Raw genomic sequence first — 17875 nt, forward strand, 5'->3', positions numbered from 1 at the left:
TTTAGTAGTGGTTTCTTTGCAGCAATTCGACCATGAAGGCCGGATTCACACAGTCTCCTCTGAACAGTTGATGTTGAGATGTGTCTGTTACTTGAACTCCATGAAGCATTTATTTGGGCTGCAATTTCTGAGGCTGGTAACTCTAATGAACTTATCCTCTGCAGCAGAGGTAACTCTGGGTCTTCTATTCCTGTGGTGGTCCTCATGAGAGCCAGTTTCATCATAGCGCTTGATGGTTTTTGCGACTGCACTTGAAGACATTTTCAAAGTTCTTGAAATGTTCCGTATTGACTGACCTTCATGTATTAAAGTAATGATGGACTGTCGTTTCTCTTTGCTTATTTGAGCTGTTCATGCCATAATATGGACTTGGTCTTTTACCAAATAGGGCTATCTTCTGTATATCCCACCTACCTTGTCACAACCCAACTGACTGGCTCAAACGCATTAAGAAGGAAAGAAATTCCACAAATTAACTTTTAAGCTGGTTGAGAGAATGCCATGAGTGTTCAAAGCTGTCATCAAGGCAAAGGATGGTTATTTGAAGAATTTCAAATATATAATAGGTGTTCTAAAACTTTTGACCGGTAGTGTATATACTTATATTGTGTATTTAAAGAGTAATATATGTGTATTTCTATATTTGTCCACTGTCCCACTGAATATCTATGTGGCTCCAAAGGACAACTAAATGAAGATTCCCTGCTTGCTGCAGGTTCTAATGCCAGTGTCTTCAAAGGCCCTACCTGGTTCTCTATCCCACACTCGCTCTATAATTCTACATGTAAACTGTGGTCACTCGCACTTTAACCCTTTAACCCTTTAAACAACCACAATTTATCAAATAGAAATGGCTAAGTGTCTCATCATAATAAAACCTAGCCCAGCAGGGAAGGTAAAACTATATTTTGTTATTTATTTTTCCATTAGTCCACTTTTAATACAGTCCCAAAATGTTTTGCATGTCAGCAGTTTCCAAGATGCAGCATTGGACTTTTAAGAAGCAAAGTGTCACCGGCCACATCATCATGATGATGCAAAATGCATTATAGATGTATATTATACATAATTTGATATTTCCCTTTAAGGCATCTGTTGTTTACCAAAGCAAAGTGATCCTTTCTTTCTTGTCTTATTTGAGCTGTGATCCCTGCCTAACATATATGCCTTCACAAACTCTGAAATCTTAACCAGTCAAAGGACTTTGAAGTAAAGAGCACAACTAGCTATTACACACAAGTTCAGTCTACACAACACTCATCAAATCAGTTGCAAAATAAAAGCACTACCACTCCTGCATGTTGTCCTAGTAGTTTGTTTATTTTTTTGCATGATATTGACCTCGCCTTCTCCAAGCTTAAAACGTAAACACACAATTAGCAGAGCACCTAATCATAAGGAAAGCTATGAGGAAGACCACAATCCAGGGTCATGTTCATTAAGGCATGCAGAGGGAAAATGAGTGTTTCTTATTGGACAAGTGCAGGTAGTCCCTTCCTGTTTCAGTCAGTTTTCGTCCGTTTGATGCCTAATGAACACGACCGTGGTGACATTTTCTGTCCACTACTGTAAATAGCTCTTGCTGTGTGTAAAACTGCAAAGATCTTACAAAAAATACTAACATTTCAAATAGACAGGAGGGTACAGTGAGGGAAAAAAGTATTTGATCCCCTGCTGATTTTGTATGTTTGCCCACTGACAAAGAAATGATCAGTCTATAATGTTAATGGTAGGTTTATTTGAACAGAGGTCAGACGTTTCTTGTAGTTGGCCACCAGGTTTGCACACATCTCAGGAGGGATTTTGTCCCACTCCTCTTTGCAGATCTTCTCCAAGTCATTAAGGTTTCGAGGCTGATGTTTGGCAACTCGAACCTTCAGCTCCCTCCACAGATTTTCTATGGGATTAAGGTCTGGAGACTGGCTAGGCCACTCCAGGACCTTAATGTGCTTCTTCTTGAGCCACTCCTTTGTTGCCTTGGCCATGTGTTTTGGGTCATTGTCATGCTGGAATACCCATCCACGACCCATTTTCAATGCCTTGGCTGAGGGAAGGAGGTTCTCACCCAAGATTTGACGGTACATTGCCCCGTCCATCGTCCCTTTGATGCGGTGAAGTTGTCCTGTCCCCTTAGCAGAAAAACACCCCCAAAGCATAATGTTTCCACCTCCATGTTTGACGGTGGGGATGGTGTTCTTGGGGTCATAGGCAGCATTCCTCCTCCTCCAAACACGGCGAGTTGAGTTGATGCCAAAGAGCTCGATTTTGGTCTCATCTGACCACAACACTTTCACCCAGTTCTCCTCTGAATCATTCAGATGTTCATTGGCAAACTTCAGACGGGCCTGTATATGTGCTTTCTTGAGCAGGGGGACCTTGCGGGCGCTGCAGGATTTCAGTCCTTCACGGCGTAGTGTGTTACCAATTGTTTTCTTGGTGACTATGGTCCCAGTTGCCTTGAGATCATTGAGAAGATCCTCCCGTGTGGTTCTGGGCTGATTCCTTACCGTTGTCATGATAATTGCAACTCCACGAGGTGAGATCTTGCATGGAGCCCCAGGCCGAGGGAGATTGACAGTTATTTTGTGTTTCTTCCATTTGCGAATAATCGCACCAACTGTTGTCACCTTCTCACCAAGCTGCTTGGCGATGGTCTTGTAGCCCATTCCAGCCATGTGTAGGTCTACAATCTTGTCCCTGACATCCTTGGAGAGCTCTTTGGTCTTGGCCATGGTGGAGAGTTTGGAATCTGATTGATGGATTGCTTCTGTGGACAGGTGTCTTTTATACAGGTAACAAGCTGAGATTAGGAGCACTCCCTTTAAGAGTGTGCTCCTAATCTCAGCTCGTTACCTGTATAAAAGACACCTAGGAGCCAGAAATCTTTCTGATTGAGAGGGGGTCAAATACTTATTTCCCTCATTAAAATGCAAATCAATTTATAACATTTTTGACATGCGTTTTTCTGGATTTTTTTGTTGTTATTCTGTCTCTCACTGTTCAAATAAACCTACCATTAAAATTATAGACTGATCATGTCTTTGTCAGTGGGCAAACGTACAAAATCAGCAGGGGATTAAATACTTTTTTCCCTCACTGTATATAATCTGAAACACGTTTGGAAAACTGCAGTAGCCTATGGGACGTTATCACTTGGATCAGGTGTACCTGTACCTCAGATCCTCATAGATTATTGCTGCTACCTCACGTACATTGTAAAAAGGAAGGTTTATGATATAAGTCCTGTGCACCAATTGTATTTTTGCAAATTTCAGCAGACAGAAAATGACACCCTCTATTTGTCAAATTTCCTTAGGCCAATATATTTGCTACTCCTCAGTAATGGTTGGCAAAGGCAATGGTCCATTGCTTTACATGACCTTACCATACTATTGCTCGCAAAAATAAGGAATGATATGAAACACGTTATTAATTGTTTAGGGACGACTCCGTTCTAGTTCTATTTTCGATCATCGAAACTACTTAAAAAGGCCACAATTTCCACAATTTCCACAGAGAGATAACGCAATGATTCTCTACAGCGTAAACAAAGGCAGTCCAGCCAACAAAGGTATATTTAAATATATAGGCAAATATTACACACACATATATAGGGTTTGCTCACTCACTCACTCACATAATGTAACATAATACTCTACATTGAAGGTCCACGTCTTGTGGGTAGAAGCCTCATTTTTTCCACTTTCATTCTGTTTGTTTTGACAAAATACACTACATGACCAAAAGTATGTGGACACCTGCTTGTCGAACATCTCATTCCAAAATCATGGGCATTAATATGGAGTTGGTCCCCCCTTTGCTGCTATAACAGCCTCCACTCTTCTGGGAAGGCTTTCCACTAGATGTTGGAACATTGCTGCGGGGACTTGCTTCCATTGTTGGAAAGGTGGCATCCTATGACGGTGCCACGTTGAAAGTCACTGAGCTCTTCAGTAAGCCCATTCTAATGCCAATGTTTGTCTATGGAGATTGCATGGTTGTGTGCTCGATTTTATACACCTGTCAGCAACGGGTGTGGCTGAAATAGCCAAATCCATTCAATTGAAGGGGTGTCCACATACTTTTGTATATATAGTGTATAATACAATCAACAGGGACCCCACTTAACACGGTTAAAAAAGTCTTTAAACGGCCATATTGTCACCTCTTCTTCTCTTTCTCCATCCCTCCTTTCCTCCTTTCATCCTTCCTCTCAGTCTCTCAGGTTGTTGATGTGGGCACAGATCTTGAGGGCGGGACCGAGCTTGATGTTCATGGTGGACATGAGATGCTCCTCTCTGAGTAGCAGCAGGGCCTGTCCGTCAATCTCCTGGGACAGGAAATGGGCAGCCAGCTCCTCACAGCCTGGGAGAAGAGAAAAGGAGGAGGAGGAGAGACGGAGAGAGAGGTTCGGAGTAAGAGAGGGCGAGAGAGAGAGAGAGAGAGACGGGAGACGGTAAGCAAGACAATAACATTAATAGCATTTACAATGGTGAAAATATAATAGCAATGGCATGCTCTCTCTTTATCATAGAATAATACAGGGATTTAAAAAACAAAAAAACAAGTAAGATAACTGTTTTAAAGATTTCAAAAGTCACAACAACACAGAGTAGCATTTGGGTGTTGTTGCATGACAAGGCATGTCCTTCTTTACTGTATCAACCAATGATGTCTACAGTATGTAGCTCAGCTCTGTGGTACCAACCTTGCAGAGATGATATGAACTGAGACACTTCCTCCACACTCCACTGGGCGGGGCTGCCGGGCAGGAAGTGGGGTGCCGCCGAGCCCTCCAATCGGAGTGTGGGGGGAGGCTGGTGGCAGGAAGAGGAGGAGGCCGGGGAGAGGGACATGGGGTCGTCCTCTTCCTCCTCACAGCTGGAGACGTCGTCCGAACGGCTGGACTCGGAGCGGCACTGTAGACAATGAACCAGGACTGTATGAGAGGTGAGTTTGCAACAGGGTAGTCACTGGATGGCCATGTCTCTTCAGCAATGTTCCCCCTAAGCTGCACCTCCCCCGGGACTGCCTCGCAGAAATATCAACCCACAGAGAGAAGCACGAGATTGAACTTTCTAGAGCAGTGGTCACCAACCGGTCGATCGCTACCGCTAGCCAATCGGATGGCTCAGATGACCGTGTTTGCAGTAACGTAGCAGGCATCAAAGAAAGCTACAGCAAAGTTGATACTGTGAGATTTCAAAACGTTTAAACCAAGACTAGAGAGAAACTGTCAACGAATACAGCAAAGAGATGCTGTTTTTATGAGTGAGTTCATGTTTAAGTTCTTACTCAGCATTGTCAAGACTTTGTATACAATACTTTTATTAGCCATCAAATGTGCGTTCTTCCTATTTCCACTCAGCGCTACAACAAGCACTGCAGCAGTAATGAATGAGTAGGAAAGTGTATCTATAGGCTTGTTGTTGTTATTATTAGCGGCTTGGGTCTTTTTTAATATATTGGAGGAATATTTAACTTAACAGCATGAATTTGTGCATGAAGCAGAAATAATGCGATGCGACTCGAGTTTCGCCATCAGCTGGAAGACGGTGTCCCTTTTTGGTCAGTGGAGGAAAGGGAGAGTGGAGGGATGTTGAGAGGCGGACCCTCAGTCTGCTGTTCTCTCCCTCCGCTGAGACTGATCATCAGATGCAGGCACCATCAGCCCAGTAAAATAAAAATAAAAAGCAAATTATTTAAATGTATGCTCACTTAGCTGTGCCTCACAATTAATACAACATCTGATCTATTTACCGGTGTGATCATATAGCCTACCTCAAATGGCCTGAACAACAACGCATTGGCAGGGCAATTCAAGCAAAGCCAATATGCGGTGATAATGTATTGGGCTTATAGCTTACTGCACAAACCTCATTGCTACAGTACTGTTTTTAATTGGCTAATGTTGCATAGGCTTAAGTTTTTTAAGTCATGTAAAAAAAAATCTGAGCGGTAGATCTCTGCTTACATTTTGACTCAGAAAGTGATCTTGACTTAGAAAAGGTTGGTGACCACTGTTCTAGAGTTTTCCCTGTTAACACTACCAACGTTTCCCTTTACTGTGGCAATTGTGATCGATTCAACGCAATATTAGCCACTTTCAATGCAACATACTGAAACAAAACAAACTATGCAAGAGATTTTATTGTAGGCAGAACGCATCTGAGTAGGATTCTATTGCATTGACACACACTACTCAGCCCGTACTCTACACAGACCGGTGCGGCATAAACAATCAGAGCTGCAGTAGGCCTATATGCAAATAGACCATTGCCATATATGGATCTGTGCCATTTACATTGAACTGGACTGTGTTTACAGTATGAGCGGTCATGAGTAGATGTACTTGTTTTGAGATCAAAGCAAGAGTTGCCACGCAGCCACGTGTGCACATTTTGTTCATATCCTTTGCTAGTTAGTGAGTTGTTAGCTCAGTTATAGATAATTTGTAGTCAGCAATAGGGGAGTGATTGCTTCCTACAAGAGCACATTTTACATTTACATTTTAGTCATTTAGCAGAGCGACTTACAGTTAGTTAGTGCATACATTTTTCATACTGGCCCCCCATGGGAAACGAACCCACAACCCTGGCGTTGCAAGCGCCATGCTCTACCAACTGAACTACAGGATGTGTACATTTCTAGGCATCTTTGAAAAGCGAGTCAGGTAAAGAGCTTTTTTTTTCTTAAAGGGGCAGTGTTGTATTTTGAGACAGGCTTGAATAAGCTAAGTAGCCAATAGGCAGAGGGTAGCATAATTTGTCTGATTCTCTGTAATAATGGTATGATAATAATAATGCATTTCATTTTGTAAAGTGGTTTCTTGCATCAAACAACACAACAGCATTTTCAGTCACCTCCTTGTCTCAAGGACAAGTGGATAAACAGGTTAATGTCAAGTCCTGCATGTTTTTATGAAAAGTCTCATGGATTGTAGGCCTACATTGAACACTATAGGCTGAATAATAGAACAGCTATTTCCATGTTAAAATGTTATGGGATGCATTTTCTCCATTGTTTTTGATAGTAGGCCACTCTGGTAGGCCTACATTATGATCAAATAGCCACAGTAGCCTACATGGCCTCTATTAAAACTGTAACTTAAAGTGGTTATAGCCTCAGTTTTCACAGTAAACGCGTGCAGGAATATGCAAAGAAAATCACTACGTTCAAGTTTGCGCTCAGCAGACCTAAAAATTACTCAGTGCCAGAAAAGATTAGAGGGTACATTGCTCTTCAGTCATCCATGCCAGCTCAAAAACAAGTGTACAACTATCAATGATGAACTGACCATTACCTTGACTGGTAAGGGTCTCCCGGCTATTTTGGCACTGGCGATCTCGGAGCTGGTCCTGTGGGGAACCCTCCTCCTCAGGACTCCGTCCTCGTCAGAGTGGGAGAGGTGAACCCCCTGTCGCAGGCGGAAGTGCTGGCTGCAGCTCACGTTATACCTGGAGCAACATGGAGACATAGTAGACATACACTGAGTGTACAAATCATTAAGAACACCTGCTCTTTCCACAGACTGACCAGGTGAATCCAGGTGAAGGCTATGATCCCTTATTGAGGTCACTTGTTAAATCTACTTCAATCAGTGTAGATGAAGGGGAGGAGACAGGTAAAAAAAAAAATAATTAAGCCTTGAGACAACTGAGACACGAATTGTGTATGTGTGCCATTCATAGGGTGAATGGGCAAGACAAAAGATTCAAGTGCCTTTGAACGGGGTATGGTAGTAGGTGCTAGGCGCACCGGTTTGAGTGTCAAGAACTGCAACGCTGCTGGGTTTCTCACGCTCAACACTTTCCCGTGTGTATCAAGAATGGTCCACCACCCAAAGGACATCCAGCCAACTTGACACAACTGTGGGAAGCATTGGAGTCAACACGGGCCAGCATCCCTGTGGAACACTTTCGACACCTTGTAGAGTCCATGCCCCGGCGAATTGAGGCTGTTCTGAGGGCAAAAGGGGGTGCAACTCAATATTAGGAATGTGTTCCTAATGTTTTGTACGCTCAGTGTATACTGACATATATACTGAACAAAAATATAAATGCAACATGCAACAATTTTAGTGAGTTACAGTTCATATAAGGAAATCAATCAATTGGAATACTTTAATTAGGCCCTAATCTATGGATTTCACATGAATGGGCAGGGGCGCAGCCATGGGTGGGGTGGGCCTGAAAGGGCATAGGCCCACCCACTTGGGAGCCAGGCTCAGCCAATCAGAATGAGTTTTTCCCCACAAAAGGGCATTTTTACAGACAGAAATACTCCTCCGTTTCATCAGCTGTCCGGGAGACTGGTCTAAGATGATCCCGCAAGTGTAGAAGCCGGATGTGGAGGTCCTGGGCTGGCGTCGTTACACGTGGTCTGCGGTTGTGAGGCCGGTTGGACGTACTGCCAAATTCTCTAAAACGACGTTGGAGGCGGCTTATGGTAAAGAAATTAACATTAAAGTATCTGGCAACAGCTCTGGTGGACATTCCTACAGTCAGCATGCCAATTGCGCCGCTCCCTTAAAATGTTGACATCTGTGGCATTGTGGTGTGTGACAAAACTCCACATTTAAGATTGGCCATTTATTGTTCCCAGCACAAGGTGCACCTGTGTAATTATCATGCTGTTTAATCTGCTTCTTGATATGCCACATGTGTCAGGTGGATGGATTATCTTGGCAAAGGAAAAATGCTCACTAACAGGGATGTAAACAAATGTGTGCACAAAATTTGAGAGAAATAAGCTTTTTGTGCGTATGGAACATTTCTGGGATCTTTTATTTCAGCTCATGAAATATGGGACCAACACTTTACATGTTGCGTTGATATTTTTGTTCAGTATAGTAGACATACAGTATACTGTAGTGACTTTGTACTATTATACGACTATACCTCTTGGAACAGGTCAAGGAGCAGAAGCGCTTGGTCCCTCTAAACTGTCTGGCTGGGGCAAAGCTTTTGCAGTACTCACACTTCAGGACTGGGAAGAGAGAACAGAAAAAGGGGGGTTTAAAGAACTATATGAATTACAGTTTGTAGTCAAACCAGTGGCTTTGATGGAAACGTGACTTAGACTATGGTCTGAGCTTAACCTGTAGCTGTATTCACAGTCTCAGGCTGACTGGCATCTGGATTGTCCATGGCCAAATCTTCTCCAGCTGGCTCTTTCACTGGCCCACTCACCTGTCAATCAAAATACAGGAACAAAATGTGTTGTGTACAACATTACTGATTAAAGGGAATTATTGATAATATTGTTTTGATCTAAAGTACATGTCATTATTTACATCAGATGTTATACAGTGCATTCAGAAAGTATTCAGACTTCTTGAATTTTTCCACATTTTGTTACGTTACAGTCTTTTTTTTCTCAGCAATCTACACACAATACCCCATTATTTAAAAAAAATACTGAAATATCACATTTACATAATTATTCAGACCCTTTACTCAGTACTTTGTTGAAGCACCTTTGGCAGCAATTATAGCCTTGAGTCTTCTTGGGTATGACGCTATAAGCTTGGCACACCTGTATTTGGGGAGTTTATCCCATTCTTCTCTGCAGATACTCTCAAGCTCTGTCAAATTGGATGGGGAGCGTCGCTGCACAGCTATTTTCAGGTCTCTCAATGATCAATGGAAACAGGATGCACCTGAGCTCAGTTTCGAGTCTCATAGCAAAGGGTCTGAATGTTTATGTAAATAAGATATCTGTTTTTAATTATTTATACATTTGCAAAAAAAAAATCTAAAAACCTGTTTTCGCTTTGTCGTTATGGGGTATTGTGTGTAGATTGATGAGGACATTTTTTTATTTCATCCATTTTAGAATAAGGCTGTAACGTAACAAAATGTGGAAAAAGTCAAGGGGTCTGAATACTTTCCGAATGCACTGTATATCCCCAAAGGGTATGAATGGACGTTGTATTGTATATGAGAACTACAACTACTCTAAAAATGACAAAGCCTAAGGTGAATACTGTACATACAGGGAAGGGTTCAGCTCCCTCCTGGATGACGAAGCCCTCTATGAGGTGGGTGAGGACGTGGGGTTTGACCACAGCCTGTGGAGGGGGGGCTCTCTCCCCCTGGCCACCCCCCATACGGGGCACCGAGAGGGCAGGGGAAGGAGAGGGAGAGGGGGAGGGAGAAGGTGGACAAGGGCCTTGAGAAAAGAAGGGTGAGGGCAGAGAAAGGATTTTATCATATATTTTGGAACAATTTGAGCAAGTCTGCCTGGCCACAGTGTCTAAATCTATGCAAACGTGAGGTTTTTGGAATCATGTATAGGTATTGATCAAAGGGGATTTGACATGTTGGTGGCTGGGCTATGGTGGAAAATTGTCTCCCTGCACTCTTATCCTTCCAGTGGTCGTAAAAGAGAGGAATGAGAAAGGCTAAGTATTTAAGACAAGTGGGCACATTCGTAGCCGACTCCTTACCTGCTTCCATGGCGGAGGAGGAGAGAACAGGGGAGTGTTCACTTATTGGAACAAGGTGGGGAGGAGGGGGACCATCTTCCTCATTGGCTGCGTCTGACTCGGATTTCCTCTTCATCGCCTTACCCTGAGAGGAATGTCATTATTTCACAAATGGACTCAACAACTACTACGTAGTTTAGAAAAATCTGTAATTTGTAGTGTCATCAGTGCTATCAGTGCTACCTCACCTGGGGAGGCTGAGGACACACAGACTCTCCATTGGCAGCCACTACAGTGGATGCATTGCTTGCCTCAACCAACGGCAGGGGTAGAGTGATGGAGGAACGGGAGAGGGTGGGAGGAGAGATGGCGGCCTGGGACTGAGAGGAGATGCTGGTGGCCAAGGTGCAATTTTGATTTTGATCCAGCCCAGGGCTCTGATTGGCTTGCGCTTGCACGTGTGAAATGTGGGCCAATGAGAGGGCTTCCTGGGCTGATTGAAGGCTCTTTAGACCTGCCCCTCGGCCTATACCCCCTCCCTCTCTGGATGCGATGGAGGACACCATGGTGAGGAGGCTGGCGCTGCTGGAGCTATTTAGAAGGGTAGCGCCGTCCTGGGAACAGGCGTTCCGGGCCTGGACCAAGGCCAAAGCCTGGGGGTTTCCTATGGAGCTCGGCCTGGCCCCTACTATCTGGACTGGGATGTGCGGCGGAGGCTGGGCGGCACTAGTCTGCTTGTTGGCAGGGGGAGCGGGGAGGATGGGAGGCGGGTTGCGGGAGGGCAGTTGCAGGGGCATACGGAGACCCTGTTGAGTTTTCGGCTGGATTGGAATGGGACCGTTCCCATGGCCTCCTTTGTCATTAATAGTGCTTTTCTGCAGAGGCTGAACCACCAGCGTTTGAGTACTAACATTGGGCTTGATGGTGGCAGCACCAACTTGGTAACTGTGGGACTGGGTGGGTGCACTGGAGGTGGGCACCAGAATGTGCGTTGCCGTGGAAGCGGAGTTTACCGTGGTGATAGCCCCGCCCCGGCCAAAGTTGGGTCCGGAAAGGAGGAGCTGTGAGAGTGGGACAGAGGTGGAGGGTGAGGAGGGGGTGTTGGAGTGGTGGTTGCCCGTCTTGAGGTTGAGAGAGGACAGGTTGGCGTTGGAGCTCTGGATGTAGGTGGGGATCTTGATGTGGGACTGTTGCTGTTGGGTTGGTTTAGTGGGAGACTGCGGAGTGGACTGGTTGAACTGCTGGTGAGATGACTGGATAAGGGAGTAGGTCGCTGGACAAGAATGAGGAAGGAAATTAATAACCAACAGGTAAGTAAGTATGATAAGTATGTAAGGCTAAGTACAGTGCCTTCGAAAAATATTCAGACACCATGACTTTTTCCACATTTTGTTACGTTACAGCCTTATTTTAAAATTGATTAAATTGATTTTTTTCCTCATCAATCTACACACAATGCCCCATAATGACAAAGAAAAACAGTTTAAAAAAAAGAAATTGCACATTTAATACAAATAAAAAACGGAAATACCTTATTTACATAGGTATTCAGACCCTTTGCTATGAGATTAGAAATTGAGCTCAGGTGCATCCTGTTTCCATTGATCATCCTTGAGATGTTTCTACAACTTGATTGGTGTCCACATGTGGTAAATTCAATTGAATGGACATGATTTGGAAAGGCACACACTTGTCTATATAAGGTCCCACAGTTGACAGTGCATGTCAGAGCAAAAACCAAGCCATGAGGTCAAAGGAGTTGTCCGTAGAGCTCCGAGACAGGTTTGTGTCGAGACACAGATCTGGGGAAGGGTACCAAAAAATTTCTGCAGCATTGAAGGTCCCCAAAAACACAGTGGCCTCCATCAGTCTTAAATGAAAGAAGTTTGGAACCACCAAGACTCTTCCTAGAGCTGGCCGCCCGGCCAAACTGAGCAATCGGGGGAGAAGGGCCTTGGTCAGGGAGGTGACCAAGAACCCGATTGTCACTCTGAGAGAGCTCCAGAGTTCCTCTGTGGAGAATGGAGAACCTTCCAGAAGGACAACCATCTCTGCAGCACTCCCATCAATCAGGCCTTTATGGTAGAGTGGCCAGACGGAAGCCATTCCTCAGTAAAAGGCATAAGACAGCCCGCTTGGAGTTTGCCAAAAGGCACCTAAAGACTCTCAGACCATGAGAAACAAGATTCTCTGGTCTGATGAAACCAAGATTGAACTCTTTGGCCTGCATGCCAAGCATCACGTCTGGAGGAAACCTGGCACCATCCCTACGGTGAAGCATGTTGGTGGCAGCATCTTGCTGTGGGGATGTTTTTCAGGGGCAGGGACTGGCAGACTAGTCAGGCTCAATGGAAAGATGAACGGAGCAAAGTACAGAGAGATCCTTGATGAAAACCTGCTCCAGAGTGTTCAGGACCTCAGACTGGGGTGAAGGTTCACCTTCCAACAGGACAACGACCCTAAGCACACAGCCATGGCCAAGACAACGCAGGAGTGGCTTCGGGACAAGTTTCTGAATGTCCTTGAGTGGCCCAGCCAGAGCCTGGACATGAACCCGATCGAACATCTCTGGAGAGACCTGAAAATAGCTGTGCAGCAACGCTCCCCATCCAACCTGACAGAGCTTGAGAGTATCTGCAAAGAAGAATGGGAGAAACTCCCCAAATATAGGTGTGCCAAGCTTGTAGCGTCATACCCAAGAAGACTCAAGGCTGTAATCGCTGCCAAAGGTGCTTCAACAAAGTACTGAGTAAAGGGTCTGAATACTTATGTAAATATGATATTTCAGTTTTTTATGTTTAATACATTTGCAAAAAATGCTAAAAACCTGTTTTTGCTTTGACCTTATGGGGTATTGTGTGTAGATTGATGAGGGGAAAAAAACAATTTAATCAATTTTAGAATAAGGCTGTAACGTAACAAAATATGGAAAAAGTCAAGGGGTCTGAATACTTTCCGAATGCACTGTATGCTGCGAATTCACTCCCCACCTGTTTCACCTCTCTCTGGGGTTTCAGTCTTGACCCCGACCCCCTTGGGACTGGAGACACATCGCAAAGCCAGGTTCTGCACCTGGCCCAGAGAAAAAGGGGGAGATGGGTGTATGAGGATTGACGGAAAGAAGAGGCCAGAGAGAGGGGCGCGAGAGAAGTACAAGCAAGAGTTTCACCAATTTAAGAGTACAATACTGTAGTTTTACTGCAAATATTCTAGATTTTGACTGGTCCCAGATCTGTTTGTGCTGTAATGACCACAGGAACTGGCAAAACAACACCAACAGATCTGGACGAAGCTATTCTAGATTACATCACTAAAGCAGGACTCACTCCAATGCTCTCAGTCACAAATACAAAGTTGATCCATACCTGGTCATTGTCTGATTGGTTCCTGGAGGAAGTAGGTGTAACTTCCTGTTGTTGCTGCTGCTGAGTCTGTGGCTGCTGGGTGACTGTTGCCATGGCAGTGGTTGCCGTGCTACCAGGCATAAAGATGAGCTGTGAGGAGAGGGGAGCCCTCAGAGACCGGTTCACCTATAGTACAACAAAAGAGACTGTCAACAGTCCTTTCATGGAGGCAAATGACAAAAGCAGATACAATACCGACACTCCTTAGCCAAGCCCGAACCACACCAAGCTAAGCTGTACTGTGCTGACCTGGTTATGAATCCACTGAAGTGGAATTGAAACTGTGCTGAAAATATCTGAGCCAGCAAGGTTTTGTTCGGGTCGGCCTTATAGTGTGAATCAGGCAATGGTGCATGTGTTCTCACTCTCAGATACATCTGTCCCTGTCCTGCTGCACTTCCACCCAGCAGCACTGATTGGCTTATGGTGGATGTCGCGGAAGAGCCTGGGCCTATAGTGCGGGTGCTGGTTATGGCCCCTCCCCCAGAAGTGGTTACATTCACCTGAAGAGGAAATAAATAAAGTGTATTTGAAAACAACCAAAGCAAACTGTATTGACTATTTCGGAGACAATGAAACAATGCAAGTGCCAGTAACTCAAATACAGTGGGGAAAAAAAGTATTTAGTCAGCCACCAATTGTGCAAGTTCTCCCACTTAAAAAGATGAGAGAGGCCTGTAATTTTCATCATAGGTACACGTCAACTATGACAGACAAAATGAGAAATTTTTTCTCCAGAAAATCACATTGTAGGATTTTTAATGAATTTATTTGCAAATTATGGTGGAAAATAAGTATTTGGTCAATAACAAAAGTTTCTCAATACTTTGTTATATACCCTTTGTTGGCAATGACACAGGTCAAACGTTTTCTGTAAGTCTTCACAAGGTTTTCACACACTGTTGCTGGTATTTTGGCCCATTCCTCCATGCAGATCTCTTCTAGAGCAGTGATGTTTTGGGGCTGTCGCTGGGCAACACAGACTTTCAACTCCCTCCAAAGATTTTCTATGGGGTTGAGATCTGGAGACTGGCTAGGCCACTCCAGGACCTTGAAATGCTTCTTACGAAGCCACTCCTTCGTTGCCCGGGCGGTGTGTTTGGGATCATTGTCATGCTGAAAGACCCAGCCACGTTTCATCTTCAATGCCCTTGCTGATGGAAGGAGGTTTTCACTCAAAATCTCACGATACATGGCCCCATTCATTCTTTCCTTTACACGGATCAGTCGTCCTGGTCCCTTTGCAGAAAAACAGCTCCAAAGCATGATGTTTCCACCCCCATGCTTCACAGTAGGTATGGTGTTCTTTGGATGCAACTCAGCATTCTTTGTCCTCCAAACACGACGAGTTGAGTTTTTACCAAAAAGTTATATTTTGGTTTCATCTGACCATATGACATTCTCCCAATCCTCTTCTGGATCATCCAAATGCACTCTAGCAAACTTCAGACGGGCCTGGACATGTACTGGCTTAAGCAGGGGGACACGTCTGGCACTGCAGGATTTGAGTCCCTGGCAGCGTAGTGTGTTACTGATGGTAGGCTTTGTTACTTTGGTCCCAGCTCTCTGCAGGTAATTCACTAGGTCCCCCCGTGTGGTTCTGGGTTTTTTGCTCACCGTTCTTGTGATCATTTTGACCCCACGGGGTGAGATCTTGCGTGGAGCCCCAGATCGAGGGAGATTATCAGTGGTCTTGTATGTCTTCCATTTCCTAATAATTGCTCCCACAGTTTATTTCTTCAAACCAAGCTGCTTACCTATTGCAGATTCAGTCTTCCCAGCCTGGTGCATGTCTACAATTTTGTTTCTGGTGTCCTTTGACAGCTCTTTGGTCTTGGCCATAGTGTAGTTTGGAGTGTGACTGTTTGAGGTTGTGGACAGGTGTCTTTTATACTGATAACAAGTTCAAACAGGTGCCATTAATACAGGTAACGAGTGGAGGACAGAGGAGCCTCTTAAAGAAGAAGTTACAGGTCTGTGAGAGCCAGAAATCTTGCTTGTTTGTAGGTGACCAAATACTTATTTTCCACCATAATTTGCAAATAAATTGATTAAAAATCCTACAATGTGATTTTCTGGATTTTTTTCCCTCAATTTGTCTGTCATAGTTTATGTGTACCTATGATGAAAATTACAGGCCTCTCTCATCTTTTTAAGTGGGAGAACTTGCACAATTGGTGGCTGACTAAATACTTTTTTCCCCCACTGTATATAAAATGTCACAGGTGTTCAAACTGAAAATTATCAAATATCACTGGAGTTCCCTATTTGAAGCTGTATTTGTGTCAATGATTATAGCCTGTGCTAGTTCTGAAAGAGGCATGTATGTGTAAACGTACAGATGTGACTGTTGTGCTGGTGGTCTGAGAGGTGCTGTTGGTGGGAGGGCTGGACTGGCGACTGGCAGCAAGGGTGGCCTAAAACAGGGACAACAAGGAATAATGCCAAAAGCCATTGCCATAGTTTAGAGCTGAAAAAAACAGACTATTTACCAAACCTCATGATGATGTTTCAACATATTGTACTGCCACCCTATAGCCTAAACATTCTGCCTTTTAAAATAGCAAACCAATCGTAACCTGACAATGTCAAAACAGCACCCATGTCCCCTATTCTGAGCATGCATTATTGGTAAGGGCGGTTCATAAAGATGGTTCTTTACCTGTTGTAGTAGCTGGGCACTGTTGATCTGTTGCTGCAGCATCAGCTGCTGGAAGTACTGCGCTGCATTGGGCTGCCTCTGCAGCGCCTGAAGGGCCTTCATTTACACAAGATAGAAAACAGGGAGAGGGAGTAATGAAAATTGCACTGTCAATAACCTGCAGGTTGATATACGAGCGCTTACATAGTGAAAATGAGATAACTATGCTACAGACAAGAATTACAGATGATCCTGTGTGACACTGAGTACAATATCTCAGAAAAAGGCATAGGCTATGCATAATATCCCCATTCATATGCAAGCACACCCACATGTACTGACCTGCACAGCCTGTCTCTCGTACTGGGACATGGAGTTCATTTGAGAGGGGCGGGAGTTCACCCCTGATGGAGTGGTTCCATTGGTAGAGCCCTGGTTTTGGTCCCCATCTGTCTCCATCACTGAGGAAAACAAGATAAGCTTTCAATCAAATGCTGCCTAGAAAGCAATGTCAAAAGACATGGCTATCAGTCACTGGTTGAAGGTAAAATATTATTCACACTGCAGCTTTGTGGAGCAGTAAGGTGTGGAATATATCTGTCATGCCTGGAAAACTAACATCTGTATTTACATGTTGACAAGATATTGTATATATCAATCAAGAATGCCATTCCTTCGTTCACTCCTTCACCTGACTGCTTGCAAACATTTGATTGTCATGCAACATAAATTCAATACATCTCAGCTAGTATTACATGCATTATTAGTAGCTTGCATTGTAAAATATTATTAGCTAGCTATCCACATATTATGCAGCTCACTTGTTTCACTATAATTAAAAGCAAGTTGAGTGCTGCTAGCTAGTACAGTAGTTAACTAGCTAGCTACAGTAACTAGTTGCAGACAGTGCTAGCACAAAAGCTAGTTACTGTAACTAGCTAGCTACCCATGAGCACCGTCTGCTGCAAATCCCTTGCTCACCGTGGACGTTGGCGTATTGCCACCTATGTTTCTCTCTCGACTTCAATGCGTAGCAGTATGCAACAATTCCTTTTGCACGACGATATTACAGTACATTCAATTAGGTTGTTGATAGTTTGCATAAATTTGGGTGGAGGACAACGCCTCCTTCTGATGTTTGTTCTTTTCCGGCGCAATGGAATGACGTAGGTCACGTGCCAAAATGTGTAACAACAACATAGTTACAACGTAATATCTACCTGCAATAGCAACACGGTTAAAATGTCATTAATTGCGACAATGTATGTGATGCCTCCTGTTACACTGTAGCTGCATCATGAAATATTAACTCGAGCAGCCTTGTGCATCCGCTACAATGAGCTTGGTTACCCCAATTTTGTGACCATACACAAATTTTCCAGAAATCATTGTTTGATGTAT

The 17875-nt window shown here is 44.1% G+C and overlaps 1 protein-coding gene across 1 annotated transcript; it reads right to left on the reverse strand.

Moving 5' to 3' along the window:
* Positions 1-4028: 4028 nt before the first annotated feature.
* LOC121572794 (polyhomeotic-like protein 1) lies at positions 4029-17620 on the reverse strand. Its single transcript, XM_041884824.2, has 15 exons — positions 17456-17620; positions 16817-16935; positions 16496-16591; positions 16173-16250; positions 14199-14336; positions 13795-13959; positions 13420-13501; positions 10678-11702; positions 10451-10574; positions 9998-10173; positions 9101-9191; positions 8901-8988; positions 7304-7457; positions 4709-4919; positions 4029-4365 (listed from the first exon to the last, which is right to left on the reverse strand). The coding sequence occupies exons 2-15, from the start codon at positions 16931-16933 to the stop codon at positions 4214-4216; spliced, it is 2697 nt and encodes an 898-aa protein (XP_041740758.2). The 5' UTR covers positions 16934-16935; positions 17456-17620; the 3' UTR covers positions 4029-4213.
* Positions 17621-17875: the final 255 nt, after the last annotated feature.

This window comes from Coregonus clupeaformis, chromosome 8 (assembly GCF_020615455.1).
Source record: "Coregonus clupeaformis isolate EN_2021a chromosome 8, ASM2061545v1, whole genome shotgun sequence".
NCBI classification, from domain to species: Eukaryota; Metazoa; Chordata; class Actinopteri; order Salmoniformes; family Salmonidae; genus Coregonus; species Coregonus clupeaformis.